At 45.0% G+C, this 22,575-nt stretch overlaps 1 protein-coding gene across 2 annotated transcripts in view; it reads left to right on the forward strand.

The window, feature by feature from the left end:
- Atp10a (ATPase phospholipid transporting 10A (putative)) overlaps nt 1–22,575 on the forward strand; it is a 165,458-nt gene that overhangs the window by 126,794 nt on the left and 16,089 nt on the right. For both annotated transcript variants that reach the window (XM_028855714.2, XM_037198221.1), the window contains exons 8-13: nt 3,164–3,381; nt 4,919–5,113; nt 7,736–8,333; nt 13,593–13,696; nt 13,965–14,091; nt 17,688–17,872. In XM_028855714.2, coding sequence (XP_028711547.1) covers nt 3,164–3,381; nt 4,919–5,113; nt 7,736–8,333; nt 13,593–13,696; nt 13,965–14,091; nt 17,688–17,872 — 1,427 coding nt within the window. The remainder of the gene's footprint in view (nt 1–3,163; nt 3,382–4,918; nt 5,114–7,735; nt 8,334–13,592; nt 13,697–13,964; nt 14,092–17,687; nt 17,873–22,575) is intronic.

Here is a 22,575-nt window from a genome sequence, read left to right on the forward strand (position 1 = left end):
AGTGAGCTGACATTGCCCTGCTCGATGCTGTGTCTGGAATGATATGCATCTGTTTTGGCTCATTTTTCTGTCAGGCAAGCGCAGCAGCCGGGCAGAGCACCCTTGAAGTGCTAGTTTCTGCAGTGGCTTTACTTTGTCCCACAGAGGGAGAGAGAGATTTTTCTGTGGTCACTTGGCTATCTTCCAGCTATCAGCTGAGAATTCTCAGATGGGCACTGTGTACTTTACGCTGCATTCTTAGCCTTGGAACACAATGTCCCTTGCAGCCTGAGAGAAATGATTCTCTTTGCTTCTGGTTACTCAGGCAGCCCCGCCTCTTGTCTCTCCTTTCCTTATCCTTTGCTGCCTCCTTCTTTGCTAAAGGAAGCCTCAGGGAAAGCCATCAGCTTTCTAAGCCCCTTGACCAGAGGAAAAAACATGATAAGGATACCTGCAAAACAGCCATATTTCTAGAGTAATAGCAGCGTTAAAGCCCCCTTGCTTTGCAAACAGAATTCCCTTCTTTCCGATAAGAATAACAAAGGAACACACACTGCCAAAGAGAATGAAGGGTGAAACAGGGAGGCAGTGAATGACCACATCTGTAGCTATCTCTCCAGCACCTAAGAGTTACCTTGATGGCCAGTGTCGTCTTCTGTATACAGTACAGCAGAAGGCTTAGGAATCTGCCTGCTCTTTAACATTTTATTTGCACCCCAAATAAACTGCTACTGGTGTTTTCCATGCCTTTACCCATCTGCCCTGTCTATTTTCCTAACCTCATTCCCCTGTCCGTACCTCACACTCCATCCCCTTGCCAACTGCTCAGCTTTGTGACTGGGGTCTACTCCCAGGCATTGTATTTACAGTAACCTGAAAGCTGGAACTCAGTTTCAGATAGACAAGAGCAGGTTTGAGATCTCTTGCACAGCAGTGCCTTGAATCGATGCTGATGTTTCCTCTTAGTGATGGATATATTAATTAGCTTCATGTACATGTATAGTACATGTTATACATATATGAGAACAAAACATCTATACCCTGTAGATATGTACAGTTCTGATTTGTCAATCAAAGATAATATTAATAGCACAATTAACAAAATAAAGTTGGGATTGGAGACTCCATAGGACAGAATCATAGAAGTCAAATGCTAAATGGTTCTGTCACTTCCAGAGGACACAGTAAAGCATTTGAGGAATGGAACAATCTTCATGACATGAAGTGCAGAAGTGCCAGCACTGGATACATATCATCTTCAGTTGGTTCAGCCCATGAGTTGACACTGTGAATACAAATCTGAACAGTGGACCCCAGCTCACATGCCAGAGCCAGCCACAGATACTACAGGCATATTCTTCTCTTGCTTCATGGCCTGATAACCTATAGCTAGCTGGCTGCAGGCCTAGGTCTGGGCGTCTCTGAGGCCTCTAAAGTCACAAACAACCTCAGTCCACAGTACAACAGCAGTGGCTCCTGCCTGGCTCCACAGCCTCAGAGGGAAGGAGGAGGTCTGAGAGCTACAGGTTGTCCCTCTCCAAGCTGGAGCCAACTCAATACACAGTGCCAGAAAGTGGGCACAATTACATGCCCAGAGTTTGCTCCTCCCTGCCATCCAGCTAGCACACTGGGACTTATGTCACCAGAAAACAGATGGGATGTTGGCATCCTGCTGTGGAGAAGTACTTAGCCTGATGACAGTGGGCAGGTGGCTTCTTCCTTATCCCTGTTTTTCTCATCGCTGAAGGAAGGCCTGATGATTAATAGAAAAGAATTGCTCATATGGCTGACTGTAGGGGACCCGCCCCCACCTTTTTTCCTCAGGGATAAGAGATTTAGATAGAAATATAGAGGGGAGAGAGACAGATAGAAACACAGAATAGTCTTGGGAGGGCCTGGATCCTAATCCACCAGCTCCTTCTGATTCTTCTAAAGGGTTTTTTAAAGGAATGGCAGGGGGTGGAGCAAAAGACCTTCCATTAGTACAGCCAAGTGCAGACCCTTCCAAACACCTAGTAACCATGCTCATGGTCAGTCCATCCCCTTTATGCAGCCCTGCTGGGTAAAGCAAGCTCAGATCTCACTAGGAAATGTCTGTGGGCTCCCACAGCTGACTAATACCATGGGCACCCTCTTCTTTGGGCATGTCTCAGAAGTCCACTGATATTAGGCTGCTACCAAGTGCCGTGCTGGCACTTGAACTTCTGGTTAAATACTTGGTTTGAAGGAGTAATCCTGAAGAGGTTCCTTGTTGCTCACCCATGACTCAGAGAGTCATCCTATCCTGGCAAACCTGGGAGGATTTGTTGAGAGGCACTGGCAAGAAACCATGGTGTGAGCTCCTCTTCATGCCATTTTCCAAGCACCCATGTGGATGTGGGGATCCTAACCCAGCAGTGGCTCCCAATGACTGAAGCTTAGGACCATAGTCAAGATCCTTGTGGACAGAGCCTTATTGGCTGGGCCCAGTCCTACCTACATGTAGCCACCTGAGCAGTCTCAAGAGAGTGAACCTTGCTGATCAGTAGCACTTCACAGTCTAGTGGTACATGTAGAGAGCTCCCTCACCCACATGGCCATGTACAAGACATCTACAGTGGTGCATAGCCTCCACTTCACATGGAGAATGCCCTGGCACCCCAGGGCAGGGAATCTTTCAGGAACCCTGTTGTGTTGGCAGGCCTGCTGTCTGCCCTGCCTTTTACCAGACCAAAGCATATCTAAGCTATACTGGAAGAAAAGACCAGTTGGGAGTCCAAGTCTGGTTGAGTATGGCAGTGTAGCCACTGTGCCAGGCTTTGGAACCCCTTGGACCTGGGTGCCACCTTCGTCTTCCTTCTCCTGTGTTGTAGAACCTTAATAAGTTCCTTAAATTCTCTGACATGGGACTTGGTATTCTTACCTGTGAAAGATTCTGAATGTCATTAAACACTACAGTAAAGCCAAAACGTTCCGCTGTCTTAGGGTGTGCCCACTCAGTGAGTTCGTGGAGAGTGCAGGTAAGTAGGGATGTGGCAGGAACTTTCTAAAGCCCCTCATCAGTGAAACAGACACTAAGTACAGCTTTACCATTAGAGAGTGAGGATGGGGTGTCCCCTGGGACAGAGGATCGCAGAACCTCCAACACCCTGAATTGATAAAGTCTGCCCCCATGATGTCTTACACTGTGTTCCTGTCCCCATAGCCCAGCGACTGGCCAGGTACCAAGAGGTGGACTCAGAAGAGGAGGAAGTGGTGCCCAAGGTGGGCACAGTAACCCACCGTGGCAGCACTGGGAGCCATCAGAGCATCCGAATGAATCACAAGAGCCAAAGTATCAAATCCCACCGGCGCTCAGGCAGTCGTGTTGAGGCCAAGAGAGCCAGCATGCGGTCTAAGCACACTGCCTTCAGCAGCCCCATGGTGAGTGCAGGCTGTGTGTGGCCCTCCTGGAGGGATGGCAGCCTGTCATCCTGCATTCTTCCCACTGCCCATTGTCTCTGATAATCAAAATTCTCTCTTTTTAATCACACAAATAAGCTCAGGCTTGGCTGTGCTCCATGAGCAGAAGCTCTCTGGCCAACCCCTCTCTCTACCATTGTATCTTTCTTGAAACACTTAGTCTGCCTCTTTGCCATGACGTCTGCTGCTGGGTGGTTGCCAAGTGAGCCACCTAAAGAGGGTGACAAAGAGGAAGCCTAGCCAAATGAAATGAACAAAACATCAGAACAAGATGACATGTGTGAAAAGGCAGAGCCAATTACCTGCCCCATAAAGTTTTAATTAGATGAGCACAAAGCAGATTTCTCTCTTGTCTTGTCAGTAGTGAATGTGTTTATGGACCACTGTCATTAGGCAGAGAAATTTCTAGAAGTGAGTAACAGGCTCTGACAAGATCCTTTGACTTCTGCAATGTTTTAAGAACAGAGAGAAAATCATTTGTGCTCACTTTGGGTTGTCTCATTCTTTTAACACTTTCTAGACCCATATAGAAGCTACCATTTAAGTACATGTATCTAGAATTGTGGGTGTTAATCTTTGGGTTCATATCTCTCACCAGGGAAGAAAGGAAGGCTCTGGGAGGGAGGAGGAAGACTTCATTGGAACATGTTTTCCTCCCAGCATTCTGCAATATATATCAAGAGTACATGAATATTCAAGCTTCCTGACCTAGCAATTTAGTCCCTCAGTCAACAATTACTGTAACAAGTTTACCAATATGTTGTCCATACCAGCAAAATGATGAAAGTTAAATATCTAGTGAGAAAGGGTGCGCAGATAATTACAGTATGTCCATCCACTTTGAGGATTTTTTTTTCCTTCAAGACAGGGTTTCTCTGTGTAGTTTTGGTGACTGTTCTGGATCTTGCTCCATAGACCAGGCTGGGCTCGAACTCCCAGAGATGCAGAGATCTGCCTGGCTCTGCCTCCCGAGTGCTGGGATTAAAGGCATGTGCCACCGCCACCCAGCTTTTGAAGATGGTTTTTAAAATGTGTTCTTGTATAATCTTAAGCTGTAGAAACATTCATATGATGGGCTTTGAGAGAAAACTGTCAATTTTCATATAAAATATATTGATTATGTAAACTATTTTAATTAGTTAAATGTAAAGAGGTGATATCTCAAGGAAATGTAGAAACATGATTTTCAAAAGGTAGATATTATCTTGTGGGGCACTGAGATAAACAGGCTGCTTGAGTTTTTCTAGACTAATAGTATATCATTTTTATCTCCTAAGAAGTATATTCACATATAATAATAATATATCCATTTATTTCACTATGTATTTTATACAATTGAAGTTACATATAATGTACAATTGCAAAGTGACATGTCTATAATGCAATAAAATTCTATTCATACCTTATAATAAATTCAAGTGTACTTAAATAGTTAAGTGCCAAAGCACTTAGCAGGTTACTGGGTCGAACTCACTATGCAGCTCTATTTTCTTCCCAGGAGAAAGACATTACTCCTGACCCCAAGCTGTTGGAGAAGGTGAGCGAGTGTGACAGGTGCCTCGCCGTTTCAAGGCACCAGGAGCACCCTCTGGCCCACCTCTCACCCGAGCTCTCTGATGTTTTTGACTTCTTCATCGCACTTACCATCTGCAATACAGTAGTTGTCACATCTCCAGATCAGCCACGACAAAAGGCAAGTTCTGCAATATCCATGAGACCCCAAAGTGTCCTCAACTCTCTGAGGCCTGCATTGTGACTTTTGGCTGAAGGTAGTAAGCATGCTTCGCTTTCCTAAAGGAAGCTGCTCATGGGTGGTGCCTCAGGCTTACTGGGATGCAACAGGGACAAAGTGGCCATCAAGCTGCATTAGATGCAAGGACAGAGCCTAGAATGGAGGCGTGTACACAGAGGCCATGCATAGACACAGGACTTTGAGAAGCCCCACTTCCCCTGGCTCTTTTTGAACCTGCTAGCCTTGGGTAGGGTCAGAAGGATGGTTACCCAGTGACTTACCCAGAGAGCCTCAGGCTTCCAGAATCATATAAGAGGGATGATAAAGATGGCTGGGGGACAGATTCTGGAACAAGATTTATGAACTTTCAATCCTCACTCGAAGCTTTAGACATGTTATTCTCATCACTGTGCTTGGATATGTCATCTGGGCCATAGAGCAGTGGTGAGGATTTATGGGAAGGTCTCAGAGTCAAGTTTGGGTACACAGAAGATATAAGGTGATAGTAATAAATACATTTATCATTGTCCCCCAAGGTGAAGTGGATGAGAGTGATTCAGTCAGAGATTATTTAGGGTTTTGGAATCAGCAGTACCCAAAATGTGGTTTGCTTTGGTCTAGCATTAAGATTCTTTTTGGAGAGAGGTTTATATGAAAAGGGCTCCTATGTAACACAAGTGTTCCTCTGAGAATTGTCCTCATGAGTCAGGCTGCTTAATGGATGCCTGTGAACCTCGTTGTTCATATCAGGCAAGAAATGGATGGAAATGTTGTTCATGGCTGAGTGTGTACCCCAGACCTTCCTTCCACCAGCCTTCTGACTCAGCTCTTCCAGCTGCTTCTACTGGTGTGCTAATGTGGGGTGAGCAAGATGTGAATCAATGCTCCTACTCTGGCAGTATATCAGAAAGCATTTGCTACTTAGCTATGCTCTTAATTCTCACTGCTTCAGTCTGGTGAGGCCCCAAAGGACCTGGAAGATCCCAAGTGGGCAGTTCCGTACAGTCCAGTGTGTACTGCCTGCCAGCTCCGAGCAGAAGCTGATTCCTCCTGTGGTACAAGCTTCCTAAGCATCCCTCACCTGGCCTTGTGAACTTTTATCACAAAGCAATAAAGCTCTCTGCCATGAACATCCCTGGAGGGCTGAGTGTTTCCTAGGTTACCCTCTGCCTAAGAGATAAAAGCAATATAGCAGTTGTTAAGTAAGCAAGAGACTGCAAGATAACTAAGGCGTGTTTTGAAAGGCGTCACATGTGCTGTCAGTTCCACAGAGGGAACAGAATATTTGATCACCCACCTTTGGACTGAAAATGAACATGTTTCTAGATGAATTTCTGTGCCTGCATCTGGGGTGGGGGCAGGAAATGGCACTGTCAGGAGCATTTGGAGCTACCAGGTGCTGCATGGTGAAGCCTGTATCCCCCATTCAGACATATAGTATATTTAGTCATTCGAATGGGCATGGAGTGTGGTTCCGAGGAAGAAAGTAGGCTTAGCATGTGTGAGGTCCTGGACTCAGTTCCCGGAACCAAAAAAATCAAGTAAAAACAGAGACACTATAGGACCAAAGGAAAAATGCTCTTGTCATAATTTAGGCCAGTGTCTCACTTTTCCTAATGCCTGGTTTAGCTGGAAATTACTATGGTAGTTCACAGCTTTGGTCCTAAAGGATCAGTTATAGAGTTTTAAGAATCCTTACAATTTAGTTTTGGGTTGTTTCAACATTTGCTCCCCCCCCATCTTGTTTTCCTTCTCTTCTTTTTCTTCTTTCTTTGAGAATTTCTTACAATGTATTTTATTATGTTAACCCCTTCCTCCAGCTCCTTCCATAGCCACTCCACGTCCCTACCCACTCAATTTTTGGGCGTCTTTTCCCTACCCCATTTTAAAATTGATCAAGTACAATTTGTGCTGCCCATATACTGATGGAGGTATAGCCATCACTGGAGCCTGGTCAACTTAGCAGGGGACACACCTTTAAAAGAGACTTTCCCTCCCCTCTCTGGGAAGCTTTCAATTGCCAACAGCTCCTAGCTATGGGTGGGACTTCATGCGGGCCCCCCTTCATGCTGGAATTTGGTCTGACTGGTGCTCATATGTATTTCAGTTTTCTGTTGTTTCAACGTTTGCTCTTTAAATAAAGTGTGGCTTCATTGCTCCTTTGTGAACCTTTTGAATCTTTAGCAATATTATGTGCATGACTCCTTTTTCTTTTCTTATGCTTGTTAAGACTTTTTAGTGATTTGGATCATGAATCAGTCTATTATTTGCTGAGAAAGATTCTTTTGGGTTTAGACGTATGACTTGTGTATAAACATTTTTATGGATACAAGTCAGAAGAATAATCTCTTAAGTAGCCAAGACTGTGAATTTGTGGTACTCCTGCCTCAGCCTCCTGAATACTGGGATTACAGGTTGGGCCCATCATGCTAGTCCTGAAGTGGCTTTCTAATTGGAGCATGGGTGGAGGAGACAGACCCAGTTTTATGCCACGCATCAGTGAGCCACTTGCTCCTCTGAGGCTCTTGAAGAGTGAGGGATCAGTGGGATTTTTCTCACTTGGCTGGACTGCTTCCCCTACAGGTGAGGGTGAGGTTTGAGCTGAAGTCCCCAGTGAAGACCATAGAAGATTTCCTTCGGAGGTTCACGCCCAGCCGCCTGGCTTCCGGCTGCAGCAGTATCGGAAGCCTGACCACCAGTAAGTCCAGCCACAAAACTGGATCTGGTTTCCTGCCCAGCCTGTCTCAGGACAACATGATTCTCAGGCTGGAGGAGAAGCTAGACCAAGTAGCACCAGCCATTGCCAGCAATGGCTATAGCAGCCAGGCGGCCCAGGCAGAAGGTTGGACCCCAGAATGCACTCCAGAGAAGTGCCCTGGGGAGCAGGCAAAGCAGCAGGAACGGGAACTGCGCTATGAGGCCGAGAGCCCGGATGAGGCTGCACTGGTGTATGCAGCCAGAGCCTACAGCTGCACGCTGGTGGACCGACTTCACGACCAGGTGTCCGTGGAGCTGCCTCACCTAGGCAGGCTCACCTTCGAGCTGCTGCACACGCTTGGATTCGACTCCACCCGCAAAAGGATGTCAGTGGTGATCCGACACCCGCTGACTGACGAGATCAACGTCTACACCAAGGGGGCCGATTCAGTGGTCATGGATCTTTTGCTGCCGTGCTCCTCAGGTAAACCAGTCTCCTCCTCTCCCACGGCACCCAAGAGTCAGGAAGGGCATTTTGAGAAATCCACCCAGCTGAGCAAAGGAAGTTTCATTAATCTTTTCTAGAGTTCAGGCCCTTTGAGAGAATCCCAGGGTTCTAAGTGCCAAGGTTTTACACTGGTATGCATTTAGGAGACTTTTGCACCTTGACCCAGCCCTCTTATGCCCTCTAGCATAGTAGAGTTGGAGATCACTTGGGAAGCATCACACTTTAAATATAAGCAAAGATGATCAGGACACTTTAGATGAGAAGTTCTGGAAGTTTCCTTCCTACTGTAGATCTGGGGCAGCTTTGAGTTCTAGGCCACGGTGGTCAGCCTATTATAAGGTTTAAGAGTAGACTGTGGTTACAAGAAATGGGCCTGGCAGCCTCTTTCCTCTGCTCTCAGTGGGTCAAGCACCCTCTTGTCAGTCTCTCTCCATTGCTTATGAGTGAAAATGTGGTTTTAAAATCACAGTGCAATTGACCATCAAAAGAGATTGCAACTGTGTCCAGCTAGAAGTGCTCCTGGCCTTCAGAAGGAAAGCGAAAGCCACATTGTAAAGCCAACTTGGTTTTCCCTCTGCCAGCACACCAGTGAGAACCAAGGAGTGAGATCACCTCTGGGAGTCAGGAGGAAGGTGGAGGCTGAATGCTGCTTGTGGTCCAAGGGTTCGAGCCCAGGCTCGGCTGCTTTACCCCTGTAGTCTTCCTGACTGTCACAGCTTGTAATCAGCTTGAGTACCACCTGCTGTGAAACTCTGTTCAAAGAGTTCTTGATGCCCATAACAGCAGACTTGGGGCAGAATGCTATTAGTGAAGTGACCTTTCCATTCCCAGATAACTTCATTCTTATTCTTGACTCTGATTTACATCTACATGAAAGAAAGCACAGAGAAGGCAGTTATCTGAGCAGATTTCCTTCTACTCCCATGATCACCTCTGCCCTGTTTTATAATGGCAGTAATTAAAGGCAGGGTGATGGACTACCAGGCTTCAGCCTCTAACACAAGTAAAGGGTCATATCAAAAGGAAAAGGGACTGTATGGAGAAAGGCTTGTGGGGGGAGTGGGAGGGAGATTAGAGAGGCAGGACGACAGTGATCGGGATGCACTTTATATATGCATGGATTTGTCAAAGAATGAACTCACTGGCATTTGGGGTGGGGAAAAGGTCAGCCGAAGCAGCCCGTCCTGTCCTAGACGGAGGGCAGTAAGCCCTGCCAAGCTGTTCAAGGAAACATACTCCATGGAGGAGGCCACAGCCATGCCACATGTGTGCTCTGTGCCAGTACATGTGTATTTTAAGATGTATAAGAACATCTCAACTGTACAGACAGACCATGAAGAAACTTTGAATACTAACTCTTGTAACACCGCCTGTTAGTGAACTTTACATCACTACAACAAAACACTTGAGAAAATCAATCTATAAAGAGAAGGGTTATTTCAGCTCACAGTTTAGAGGTTTCAGCTGGTTGACCTTCTCAATCTTAGGATCATGATGAGGGTGTCATTGTAGGCTTAACTTAGTGGAACAAACCTCTTATCTCATGGTTGGGAGGCAAAAGTGGAAGGGGGTGCAGTCCAGATCCTACTGACCTCTTTGAAAGCATATCCCTGGTGATCTAGTGACCTTCCATCAAGGTTCAGTCTGTGGACAAAATCCACCCTGTTTCAAAATAGTGGGACCACGCCTTTAACACATGGCCCTTCGGAGCATTCAAACTGTGTCACCATTGTTTCGCTTTAAAAGACATTTTAATGCCCACCAATACTAAGGATATCTCAGAAAGAGATGTCATTAAATAAACACTGTGGATTGTTTGGTGTCTTGGTCCTCCTTTTCTCCTAATACGCCACAGGGAAAGGAGCATTATCCGGGGCACTGTCAGGACATTCATTAGCGGGTGAGGAGGGAACAGGCAGAGAACCAGGGAGGGTGGCTGCTAAGTGTGCCCAAGGATTTTCTTATGCAGCATTGCCAGGCAGGAGAATATTTACCCTTTACAAGACCTATCCAGAACCAACTTTAAGGCCAAGGTTGGGGAACCTACACTCTCCTTTGGGGAGACTTACAGCCCTTTCCACTCAGTCATGTAGCCCTAACACGGGGTTGAGTATACCCGTATGCCTTGTTTCTCTCTGTTCCCTATTGTGGGCCTCAGGAAGAAACTTGCCATCTCTGGTTAGCTGCAGATATGAAGAGCAGAGCTCAAATCTCTTACCTCCTGGAAGGTCCGGGTAACGACAATTATATCTCATATTCTCAAGTGGCGCATAGCAAGTAGGGCAAATAAAAATAATTTGTTAGTGTGCATTTGCACCTTCCTCTGGGAAATATTGCAGTTGGTTTGGATAGGAAAGATGTATAAGTGTAATGGGCAAGTTAAGCCTGAGACAGTGTAGACACCGGGAAAAGCAGCTGGAGCATAGCACTGGGGGCACTGTGAACTCACCCACCTGGACATGTGGCCATGAGAAAGTGAGGCAGGTGTGGAGAAGAACAGACTTGGTACAGATGGCTGGGTGCAATCAAGAAGCAACACGTAGTGGCCAGGCCACTCCACCTGCGCAGAGATGGTGATATTAGGAGGGTACACAGGTCTCATAGCTGGATGTAACCCACTCACTTTCTTCAAAGAGCTCGCAGTACTTTACCAAAAGCATCATGAACTGGCTGAGCAATAGTGAATATGGCAGAGTGGGAGGGACTAGGTGGCATTATCAGCACATGGCCAAATCTTTGTCTTGCTTGTGTAGTGTTGGGTATAGAGCACCACCCTACTACCCCTGTCTTCACTGACCTCTGTTCAAACACCAGGTCCAGACGTCCTGGCTCTGTGACCCCGGATGAGTCATTCACTTTCTGTGTGTCAAAGCCTCCCCCACAGGAAGCTCTGTACACACTGGCTCAGTGCCTGGTATGACGTGGACTGGCAGCATAAGCGGGACCCCCATCCCACTCCTCTGTCTACTCTCTTCAAAGTTCTCTTGACTGTTGTTTGGGGGAGTTACCACTTTGTATAGTCTGCTCTGCCCTTTTCCTGAGATTAAGGACAACTACGGGTTCATTGTAGCCCACTGCCCAGCAAGGGCTAGCATGCTGCTACCCAGTAGATAGGTAAATGATTTTTTTTGTTGTTGTTGTTTTCATGAATGAGTAGAGAATCACCTTCCCCCTGTTTCCTGCCTTAATAAAGTCCAGTTCCTAATTAGGAAAATATAATTTCCAAAGTATAAAAGAAATAACACTTAGTACTTTGTAAAAACACACATTGAGATCAAGAAGAGAAACTGAATACTCCCCTTGGGAGGCTCTTAGTGTTGTAAGCATCAGCAGCATTTTCCCAGTGTCTGGCTAGTGCAGCTCACTTAGCCCCGCTGTGTCTGGAAGTTGGTGAACATGCATACCGTCTCTCCACACTGGCCAGAGCTGTCACTCTGGTACTATGTCTGCCTCTCCAGGGCCTGCCCTGGTGGAGTCAGCATCCTTCTGTATGGAGCCCTCAGTGAAGGTGCTGGCAGCCTTGCTTCCACTTCTGGGTGCACTAGTTCCATTACCTAGGGAGCTGAACACCAGACACAGAATCCCTTCCATTAGTAGGTACGTAACAAAGGACATAGACTGCTGTAGAATATCAGAAAGAAGAGGCTTTTGCATGACTGTGACCTCACATGCATTGAGAATGTTATGACTTCAGCCTGAGTCAGCACCCTCCCAGCCTTGGTCCCAGATAGGGGCAAAATCATGGGGATGCACACCCTGTTCCACACTGCAATCTCCTTAGACTCCCCAGATCCTTGGTGATGGTCATTGCGCAGCTTGAGTTTTTCCCAACGTCTTGTATCTTCCACCAGACTGCAGATCAATCCCAGCATTCATAGAAACAAGTCCTACAAGCCCTAGCACTATGTCTTTTCTCTGGCTTTCCTGACTTGATGCTGTAGGTATCTCTCACAGGGTACTGCTTGGCAATGTAGAAAAAAAATTCTAAAGAGTGGTGCAGTCTTGTGTCCTGTGTCTGGGGTGAGGGCAGGCCAGTGAGCAGTTTTTGCTGGGTAGGGCAGGTGCTGTTTTCTACCAGGCCCTGTGCAGATAGTCCTTCTATGTCTCAGTGTCCACCCACCCCAGAAATGGATGCCTATGGCCAACCCTATCTCCATCTATTCCAAATCTTGAGTGACCTAACCTACTTAAATTCAAGTAGTTGGCTTGGGTGGAGGGTGTTTGTTTGTTTGTTTGTTTGTTTTTTCAACATCTGTGGTTGATCAGAGTCACTGCCCTACTTGCCTCTTTTACTGATCCATCCACCCCCTCCTCTCCAGAGACAGTAGAAGAGCTTGGTGGTTTGTATTTTAATTTCAAAGTTAAAACAGTGACCAGAGACCCAGGAAGCTTTCAAGAGTGATGACATATCAGTAAGAGGCAGTCAAAATCAAGACTTTGTCTTTGGACTTATCTTTCAGTAAATTTAAATACTAAAATAATCCAGGATAACTCTTCGTGTTCATTAATGACCATAAGAAGCCACCTATAAGTAATTGGCCGGCTAAAACATTTTAACACCATAAGGGTACTGTTTGTTTATGTTCTGCTTCATACATGAGGATAAGATTTTTTTTCTTACCCCAATTGTCAGCCTCTTGCATGCTTTGTCAACCTCTTGAATTGCTGACCAGGTCCAGCTTGTCATGAGGTGAACTTGAGTAGTATACAAGTCTTCCTGGGTCTAGATGTCTCATGGTTCAGGATTGCCAGAGTAAGAAAATACAATATATAGAATGTTCAGTTACACTTAAATTTCTAATATAGAGTGTGTGTGTGTGTGTGTGTGTGTGTGTGTGTGTGTGTGTGTGTGTTTAGTAAAAGTTTGACTTATCTACCATTTGGACATCTTTTACCAACAGTGGGGATGTTGTAAAGAGAGAAATGAGACTTTGTCTGAGTTCAGTTTTTTGTAAATAAGTGTGTATACACTGCCTCTATTAAGTAGTATGTACTAAAACATGCCAAGTCACTTTTGATGAAGTTTTGTTCTCCTGTGCTTCTCAAACAAGGAATTTTAGAAACAAGCCCAAACTTGTGTTTTGGTGAGTTATTTTATTACAGCAACAGCTGCCTGACTTTTAGTTCTATGACATTTGCATACCATTTGTAATCAGTATGACAGGCAACAGGAAGACCCTCATTGCACCACTCAATTGGGTCACTCTTACTGGTTCTGCTTGTACTCTGACCTAGATGATGCCAGAGGAAGGCACCAGAAAAGGATCCGGAGTAAAACACAGAATTACCTCAACCTTTATGCAGTGGAAGGCCTGCGTACTCTGTGCATTGCTAAGAGGGTGAGGGAGGGCCCCTTCAGGAGGGTGAGCAAGGGATGCCTTCAGGAGGGTGAGTGAGATGCATGTTCAGGAGGGTGAGGGAGGGGCCCTTCAGGAGGGTGAGCAAGGGATCCCTTCATGAGGGTGAGTGAGATGCATGTTCAGGAGGGTAAGGGAGGGGCCCTTCAGGAGGGTGAGGGAGGGGCATCTTCATGACGGCACACATTGGCAACTGCCCCCCCCCATGCACAGCACCCAGTGCAGCACTCAACAGTGTGTGTCTCCATAGGTTCTGAGCAAGGAAGAGTACGCTTGCTGGTTGCAGAGCCACATAGAAGCAGAGGCATCTGTGGAAGGCCGTGAAGAGCTCCTCTTCCAGTCTGCGGTTCGCCTGGAGACGAACTTGCACCTGCTGGGTAATTAGCTTTCCAGATGCCCGTGGTACAGAGCAGTGCTATTTGCAGGGGTCCTGGGGTAACTAGTGATGTGGCTGCTTCTCTTGCTCTCGACTGTGTTGAGCTTGTTTGGGGAACCACCTGGCTTTTAGCTAGCTTGTTCCCAGGTCGGAAGGAACATTTTCTGCAGGCTCTGTCCATGGGGCTCATATGTGCCACGCACTCCAAGTTCGCTGTCTTCATGTCTCCTTTAAACTTCACTTTCCAACAAAAATGGCTATGAGGAGCAAGCCTTTTGACAATAGACAGTTGGAAAAATTTCAAGCCCCTGGCAATCTACATGAACATGCATGGAAATGCTGAGTTTTGCATCTTATAAATTATTTCAGATTCATTTGGGATGAAAAGAAAATGGCTCATATTTCCTTCTTCATCCCTATTTATATCTAATAAAATCTAATTAGTTATTAGGAAGACATTAAGGTACTTATTACTTGGGTGCCTATTTTAATATTTAATTTTTCAATATTTTAAGATTTCATATTAAAATAGTGAATACATTCAGCTGAGTATCCCATGCGTGTGTATGTGATGTGTGTGTTCACAGGGAAACTAGCTGTGTAAGGTACGTACACCTCATTTTGTCAAATGTTGGTCAGAATCTGCTGGGATTGCATAAAGTTCCAGAGTTCATCTTTTCTTATTTAACCAAGGATGCATTCTCTTGTCTTCATTTTCTGGACAGAGGGATTAGAAAATCTATATTCCTATTTATACATATCTCTTATAATAATAATTACTGTTAATATTTAATAGCATAATGTGCTCTAGACAGAATACCACTACATACTTTGTCCAGTGTCTAATACCCTACTCAGAAAGCCATAGGATTGGAACCCAGAGACTTAGTGGATGCTATCTCTAATAAATTAAATGAAGCCCCTCAAACAGTTTCTGCCTATTTCAAGCCACTGATTTAATTACTGAATTGGAACTGCTCTTATAAGGATACCCCTGTCTTCAGAAAGCCAACAATAGTCAGACAAGATGGTGCACGCCTGTAATTCCAGGATGGAGGAGGTACAGGCAGTAGGATATGAGTTTGAGACCATCCTGGGCTACACAGGGTTGGGGGGGGCGGGGGGGGGCAGCCTCAAAAAAAGGAAAAACAATGAAACAACATAAAAACCCAGAAAGGGCTTCTCTGGAAGGTTCTTTACTGATGGCTAGAGTGGTAAGAGAGAGGGTGCTGAGCTTATTCTTCTGGACCACCTGTCCATCTTCTTTGTTCCCAGATACTCCCCCTTCATGGTTGATATTTCTCCTGGACAGTACTAACTTCTCAGTGGAGTGGAGTTTGCTGCCTGGTCCACCCTTGTGGTAGGGGCTGGACCCACTCTAAAGCACTGCAGATGGTATCTCTTCCCTTTCCGAGTCATGAAAGCACAGCTGTGAGCAGCGTCACTGCCCCTCCCCTCCACCCTCCTCAGTGCGGAGTCATGGCTTGGTTATCAAGTCCAGGCTCTGCCACTTACTAGCCATGGAAGCTTGGACCCGTTACTCAGTCTTTGCCTCCAAGGGTTCTTATCTGCTCTGTGGGGAAGATGGCTGTAAGGGTGGGAGGAGGAAACGGCAGGATGCAGGGAGTGTGGTTTGGCTGTGGGCTCTTGCACTCAGCCACTGGCATCCTGATGAATCTCATGTGGTAGCGTCCACACCTGAGATGGCCCGACTGGTCCTTTTTCTACAAATTGTCTCTAGAAGAGGGTCCTCCGCCACTTCCCAGTCTTTGTGCTATGTCTCTGTTAACATACCTCAAGTCAGAACAGCCCTTGTAGACCTTAGTTTCACACTCAAAGTGAGATAACTCAACTTTTGATCTTTTGCGTGAACATATGACAATAGGCAAAATCCAACAGTTGTTATCCACTTTCCACCTTCGAGCACCTAGAAAGTTGATGGTTTAAGTGATGGAGCCTAAGCTTGAAAAAGAGCCACCTAGCCCAGCTTCACCAAGGGGCAAGGAGTTCAGGAAGTTTCCAGAGACCTCACTGAGCAGTTTATATCTTTAATATTCTAAGCCAAATTCCTCTTTCTAAATCCTTTTATTTAGGTGGTTATGTTAAACAACCTAAGAGAACTACAAATAATATTTTAGCAGGAAGGGGCACCTTCATACTGTGTTCTTAAACTGCTTTTTCTGGGCAAGAAACAAAATTCAGCTGTATCATTCTGCTCATTTTTACCCCAGAATTCTTGCTGGTTCCTCTAAATGTCATCTGAAACCACTCATTTCTTTCCCCTTCTATCAAAAACCACCTGACAGGTAGTTGTGGTTATTGTAACATGGGTACATGGTAGAGTTCAGAACTGAACTGGCGTTTCCATGCGTCATGGTCCTCAGGGACCCTCCTCCTGCCCCTTCATGGCCTCATCTAAACATAATCACCTCTCAAAGACCCCACCTCCTAACACTGTCACACTGGGAGTTAGGGCTTCCATCTGTTAATCTGAAAGCATTGGTGGCAGCTGGGGACACAGACCTGAAGTCCATTAGCAGTGCCCCAGCACCAGGAGCTTGAAGTAGGAATGGCAAGGAGCCTCGGCCAGGGCTGGAGCCCAGGAAGTCATGGGATACGGCTCACTTTTAGAGATAGGAAAGCAGAAAGCATCTCACCAGAGTGTCCTCAGATGAGAAATGAAGGCATACTTGGGCACATTTTAGCACTGAATACAGGTTGATTATTCTTCTCCCAAAATTCTTAGGATAGGAATTGTTTGGGTTTTGAGAGTTTGTGCTTTCTTGTACATGCACAATGATAAATCTGGGGACTATGACCTTGCATTTTGTATACCTTCCACCTTATGCATAGCCTGAAGGTAATTGCAGACCCTTCAGATCCTTGTGTTTTGACTGTTATCTATCACATGAGATCGTGTTAGATCTAAGTTTTCTGGAGCGTTTCAGATTTCATCATTTTGTGGTTAGAGATGTTCAGCCTGTTGTATATTTTCAATGAAATCAGTAAGAGGATCTTGCCTCTAAAATTCTTTATGTTTGTGGATAAGGCATTCGTGATGATGTTGCTTAGTAAACGAATGAGTCTTTCTCTCCACCATTGGTTTGGATAACATGGTTGACATGGTTACGTGCAAACATTGAATTTCATACGTGGAAGCTTTCTGGAGGATAGGAGATGGGTAACTACTAAGACTTTTCTTTTAATCCCTTGGGCATATGATGATTTCCTCCCTCCATAGTCTCTGTTTTTAGAGTATATGAAAAGTTAGCTGCTTGTTAGAAAGATTTCAAGGTACACTTTGGTGAGTGTACATAACAGTGTTTGGTGACTCGCACTTGTTCCTCCTATTTATTCTTGACTGAGTCATGGCAACAGCTATGGTAAGCATCCAGCACAGTCCTGGAATGATGGATCATTTTAGCTTGCTTCCAGAGGGGCTTTTTGCCACTTAGTGTCATCTGGCAAGTGAGCCCCAAGAAAGTCTTAGGTACTTGGTAGTGCCACATCTATCTTTGGTATATTTGGTACATGGCATTTGTATGCCATCAGGAATTGTGAAGAGGGACTCACTGGAACTGTCATACATTTAACCAGGTGCCACTGGAATAGAAGACCGCCTTCAGGATGGAGTTCCTGAAACCATCGCTAAATTACGACAAGCTGGCCTGCAGATTTGGGTCCTCACAGGTGACAAACAAGAAACAGCCATTAACATTGCATATGCCTGCAAACTGCTGGACCATGAAGAGCATGTCATCACACTGAATGCTGAGTCTCAGGTATGTGGATTCCAGAGAGACTGTGCCCTGTTCAAGGATGGCCTCATATCCTGTAGGCTCCCATGATAAAACTCTGTTGGAAGGCCACTGAGGCTTCCACCTCTTGCAGCCACAGTGAGGAGCATGTTTACCCACTGCATTCCCTCTTAGCATGTGCACTATTTCTGAGACTTGGGACATTCTTATCATCGTCTTGTGAGATGTAGACTTTTCTAGGATTTTTTTTTAATATTTTATATTTTGAGATTGTAATGCAATTACATCTTTTCTTTCTTCCTTTTGCTCCCTCCAAACTCTCCCCTTTATCCCCCTCCTTGCCCTCTTTCAAATTCATGACCTCTTTTTTCATTAATTATTGTCACATACACATTTCTCCTGCTCTCAGCATTCCTTAGTTGTGTGTAGTTAATTTTGTAGGATGAGGTCTTCTGGGCTTTCTCCCATCTGTGTTAACTTGTCTTTTGTTGTCTTTTTGAGCTCATGTTTAGGCAGTCCTGTTGATAAAACTTCATGGATGTAGCTCCTGATGTTTCCAGGAGAAACAATCTCACAGCAAACTCCCTGTTCCTCCTGTTCTTATGATTGGTTTGCCCCCTTTTCCCTATGCTCCTCAAACCTTCTGTCCTAGAGTTGTATTGTAAATGTACATTGATTGTCCGTGGTTTTCTGTAATGGTCTCTGGCTGTTGCAAAGAGAAGTTTCCTCCATGAAGGAATGAGGACTACACTTATCAGGCTAGACCCTAGAAAAGGATGTCTTTTGGGTGGAGAGGTTGGATCTGGGATTTCTTAATACCAAAGGAATGTACATCTGGGTTTTATTAGTACAAAGTTCAACTTCTATTTTCATATCACTGAATTTTTTTTCATGAGGTCTTATGTGTCTAGGATGTGGAGCCAAGGCAGTGATCTATTTAGCATGAACTCCTCTGGTTTCATCAACTGCCTCTGGGCACTTCTTTTGTTCACTCACACTTGTTTGGTTAAATCCACAAGTATGCAAAGGGTGTCTACTCCCAGCACCTCCCTGATCTAGGATCTGGTCCTCCCATGAGCTCTACTTGAAATCTCTTCAGGCTACCCACAAGCTTCTTGGTGAAGCCCAAGACTCCCTCTGTGTATATCCCTTCCTCAGGCTTCTTTAGGAGCTAAAGGCCATGATAACTTCTATGGGTTGCTGTGGGATTCACTGTCCAGGGAGCAGCATGTAATGGCACACAGGTAAAGCCATGGAAAATGTGGCAACATATAGATTAACGGAAATGGGCTGTGTTTAAGTGCAAGAGCTAGTCAGTAGTAAGCCTGAGCTAATGGCCGAGCAGTTTTAATTAATAAAAGCCTCTGTGTGTTTATTTGGGTGTGAGTGGCTGGGACCTGGTGGGTCACAGGAAAACTAAGACATGCTGCTCCCTGGATGGAGGGCTGGTGCCTCCTGACTCAGCCTTCCTCTTCCCAGAATTCTCCTTGTCTGCTTATCCTGCCTATACTTCCTGCCTGGCTACTGGCCAATCAGTGTTTTATTACACCAGCGTACAAAAGCATTATCCCAGAGCAATGGGTAATCATGGATTCCTTCTAAGTCCCACACCCAGATCATCAGCTGTCCAGACCTCAGGACCCTGTCATTGAAAGCCACATGTTCTCCTTGCTGTCTTGATGTTTGTGGAATTTCAGTGACACTTCCTCTCTTATTTATGACATTGGTGTTTTGTGTCTGTTCTTTGATTGTTTTTGATGCCAGCCTATCAGTTACACCGATTCTTCAAGAACAAGCTTTGGGCTTCTTCGATTTCTTTTCTCTGTTGGTTTATTTTCAATTTTATTGATGATGATCTCAGTTGCCTTCTTCCTCCTCTTTGTCTTCATCTTACTTTTATTTCCCTGTTCCCAAGCATTTTTTTCTTTTCTAATATAAGCAAAACATCTGTACCTCACAATTTTGAAATGTGTTTTCAGCTATATACAGCTCAAGATATTTTTATAAATATTTCTTATGTTCACTTTCGAGTCTGTGGATTATTTCAAAGTGCTTTGTTTCATTTCCAAATACTTGGAGGTTGACTAATCACCTTTCTGTTACTGATTCCTAGTTTGATTCCATTTTGGTTAAATAATATTTCTGGTTAAATAATATTTCAATTCATCAAACTTTGTTAGCTTTTCAGTAACCAAAGGAATGGTTTATATTGAGACTGCATTGTGTCAGGGCAGCTGCTCTCTTCTCCAAAGACAATGCCCTTCGGTTGATAAATGGGATGCTTCAGTTTTTGTGTCTTAAGGGTCAGGAGACAGGACTTCCTCCTCAGTCTCCTTGGCTCACCTCTTCCCTTGTGTCTGAAGCCATTGCTGTAGGGCAGGTCCACTGACAACAAACACTGTCTCTTTTCTCAGGAAATGGCTTAACTGCATTTCCTTCTGGACCCATATCTTCACTGAATATGGGAGACTGAAATGGCAATTATTTCCTTCCAGTACTCTAAGCGTATTCCACTTCCTTCCAGATACATGTTTTCTCATGAAATCGGTGCAGCCCTTGAACCCCTGCTGCCTAATAACCAATGACTGTTTTTGTGTGGCTGCTCTTGGGATTTTTTTCTTTGCCATTTGTCTTAAGCAGTTTGATCACGATGTGTTTGTGTTTGTTTCAAGCTGACTGACTTCTATCTGTTATTGTCTCTTTACTCCTAAGTCTGTATAGTGATGATTTTAGAAAATAAACTCCATATATAGAATGGTTTTATATTTACAAAAATGTTTGGAAAAGTCATTGGAGCATTCCCATATCATACCCAATTTCTCCCAATTAGCATCTTATAGGAGCATAGAGCATTTGTTATACCCACAAACTAACATTAACACATGATCTAACAAAAGCTCTTGCTATATAGATTGTCTTACCTGGCACCTGCCATCCTGTTTCAGGATTTCATGTTACATCTGTTTGTCAAAGCTCTCTTGAATGTTCCTGACTGTGACAGTTTCGCAGACTATCTTTGTCTTTTGCATCCTTGGAATTTTGAAGAGAACTGATAAAATTGTTTATAGACTGGTTTGATCTTTAGGTTCTCCTGATATTGCTATTATAACGAGAATGAAGCTATGAATGTTGTGTGGAAGGCATGAGGTATCATTATTTCATTACATTGTATAATCATGCCATCATGTTGTTGATGACCTGGTATTTGCCACTTGTATTCATTTTACAAGGACTACAGCCCCCCCCCCTTTCTTTATTGAACTCTTTGGAGATAAGTCCCTGTGAGCTCACACAGTTCATATTGGAAGTCAGTGTAGAGCAGGGGTGGTGGCTGTGCCAGAGCGCCATTCTCAGTGTTGCTGTCCCCTCAGGATTATGCTCATGTGCTCACATCATATAGCGAACCCACAAATTCATAAATAGTATTTTAGAGCCAGCTGAGGGAATCTTTCTTTTACCATCTTTTTAGTACTTTCTAGTTTCTCAAGAGCCCCCTTTTCTGTCCTCTGGTGAGAAGGCCAAGGTTCAGGTTACTCCTTTCTACTTCCCGTTTTCCTCCTCCTCCACTTGCATGTGGAGCCCAGGAATGGTAGGGCAGAGAAGAAAGGCAGTCATTATACTGCCATCTCGACACCACAGTGCCTGAGACAAGAGGCGGGGTCCACTCCTTCCGAATCTTCATCCCTAGATGTCCCTGTTTGCTGCCAGCATAGCAGAACACATGTGATGGGGACTAGAAGACAGGAAAATAAAACAAACAAAACAAAACAAAACAAAACCAGAGGTTCCCTGTGTCAATCTGAGCATTGAGACTGCCCTTCCTCCCTCCTGCAGCCAGAGCCCAGGGTTTCTTCCAGAGCTGCTGGTCTCTGGCATCCACTTTCAAATCTTGGAGACCTTGGGCCATGCCAGAGGCTTCCGGGGTGAATGGAACATTTGTCACCCTTTGGGGTCCTTATGATAATTTCCTTTCCCTATCCGAATGCTAGTTTTCTTTCAGAGTTCACAAATAGCTGCTCTGTGGCCCTGATCAGATACAATATCTGCATCAGGAGAGAGACTGGAGTGAGCCTGCTTCGTCTCACCAGGAACTACCTGTGTCAGTGTTTTGTAGTAGGACCAGGTACCTCATGGAGTTTCTCTATCCGTGTTCTTCTTAAGTCTTCCCCAGTTATCAGCATGTCCTCCTCCAGGAGAGGTTTCTATCTCCAGTCACAAGTCTGGATGTTCCTATCTGTCTGGCAGTGGTCATATCCAGGGACTTGCCTTGCCTTCCAGTCTTCCTAAGGGCAGTGGCAATCTCTTTTCAGATTTATTAGTTTTCTGAATGTGACAGGCCAATAAGTATTGATTGGCCACAGCTGGTTGTCCACAGTATACAGCAAGGAACCAGGCTCTAGTGGGTTGTCTGTATGCAGGACAGGAGCCTTTCAAACTTCTCTATGTGTGTTTGGTCTTGGGAATGAGCTCCTTCTTTGGTCTCTGGTTCCTGCCCCCCCCCCAAGCCTATTATTATCCAGGTTTTCCTTCTCTCTGGAACTCAGATCCAGTTTGGGAAGGGCATGGATTATGAAAAACCACTGTAATTGGACCTTTTTTTTTTCCCCAAGTGGAAATGGAGAATTTAGACAGAACACTGAAATTATATTTATTGACTGATCCATAAAAGGCTTTGAAAGAGATTTGTGCACCACCATTGATGGAGCAGTATGAGGCAGGAAGGTTTA

The sequence above is a fragment of the Peromyscus leucopus genome, chromosome 1 (genome assembly GCF_004664715.2).
Source record: "Peromyscus leucopus breed LL Stock chromosome 1, UCI_PerLeu_2.1, whole genome shotgun sequence".
NCBI classification, from domain to species: Eukaryota; Metazoa; Chordata; class Mammalia; order Rodentia; family Cricetidae; genus Peromyscus; species Peromyscus leucopus.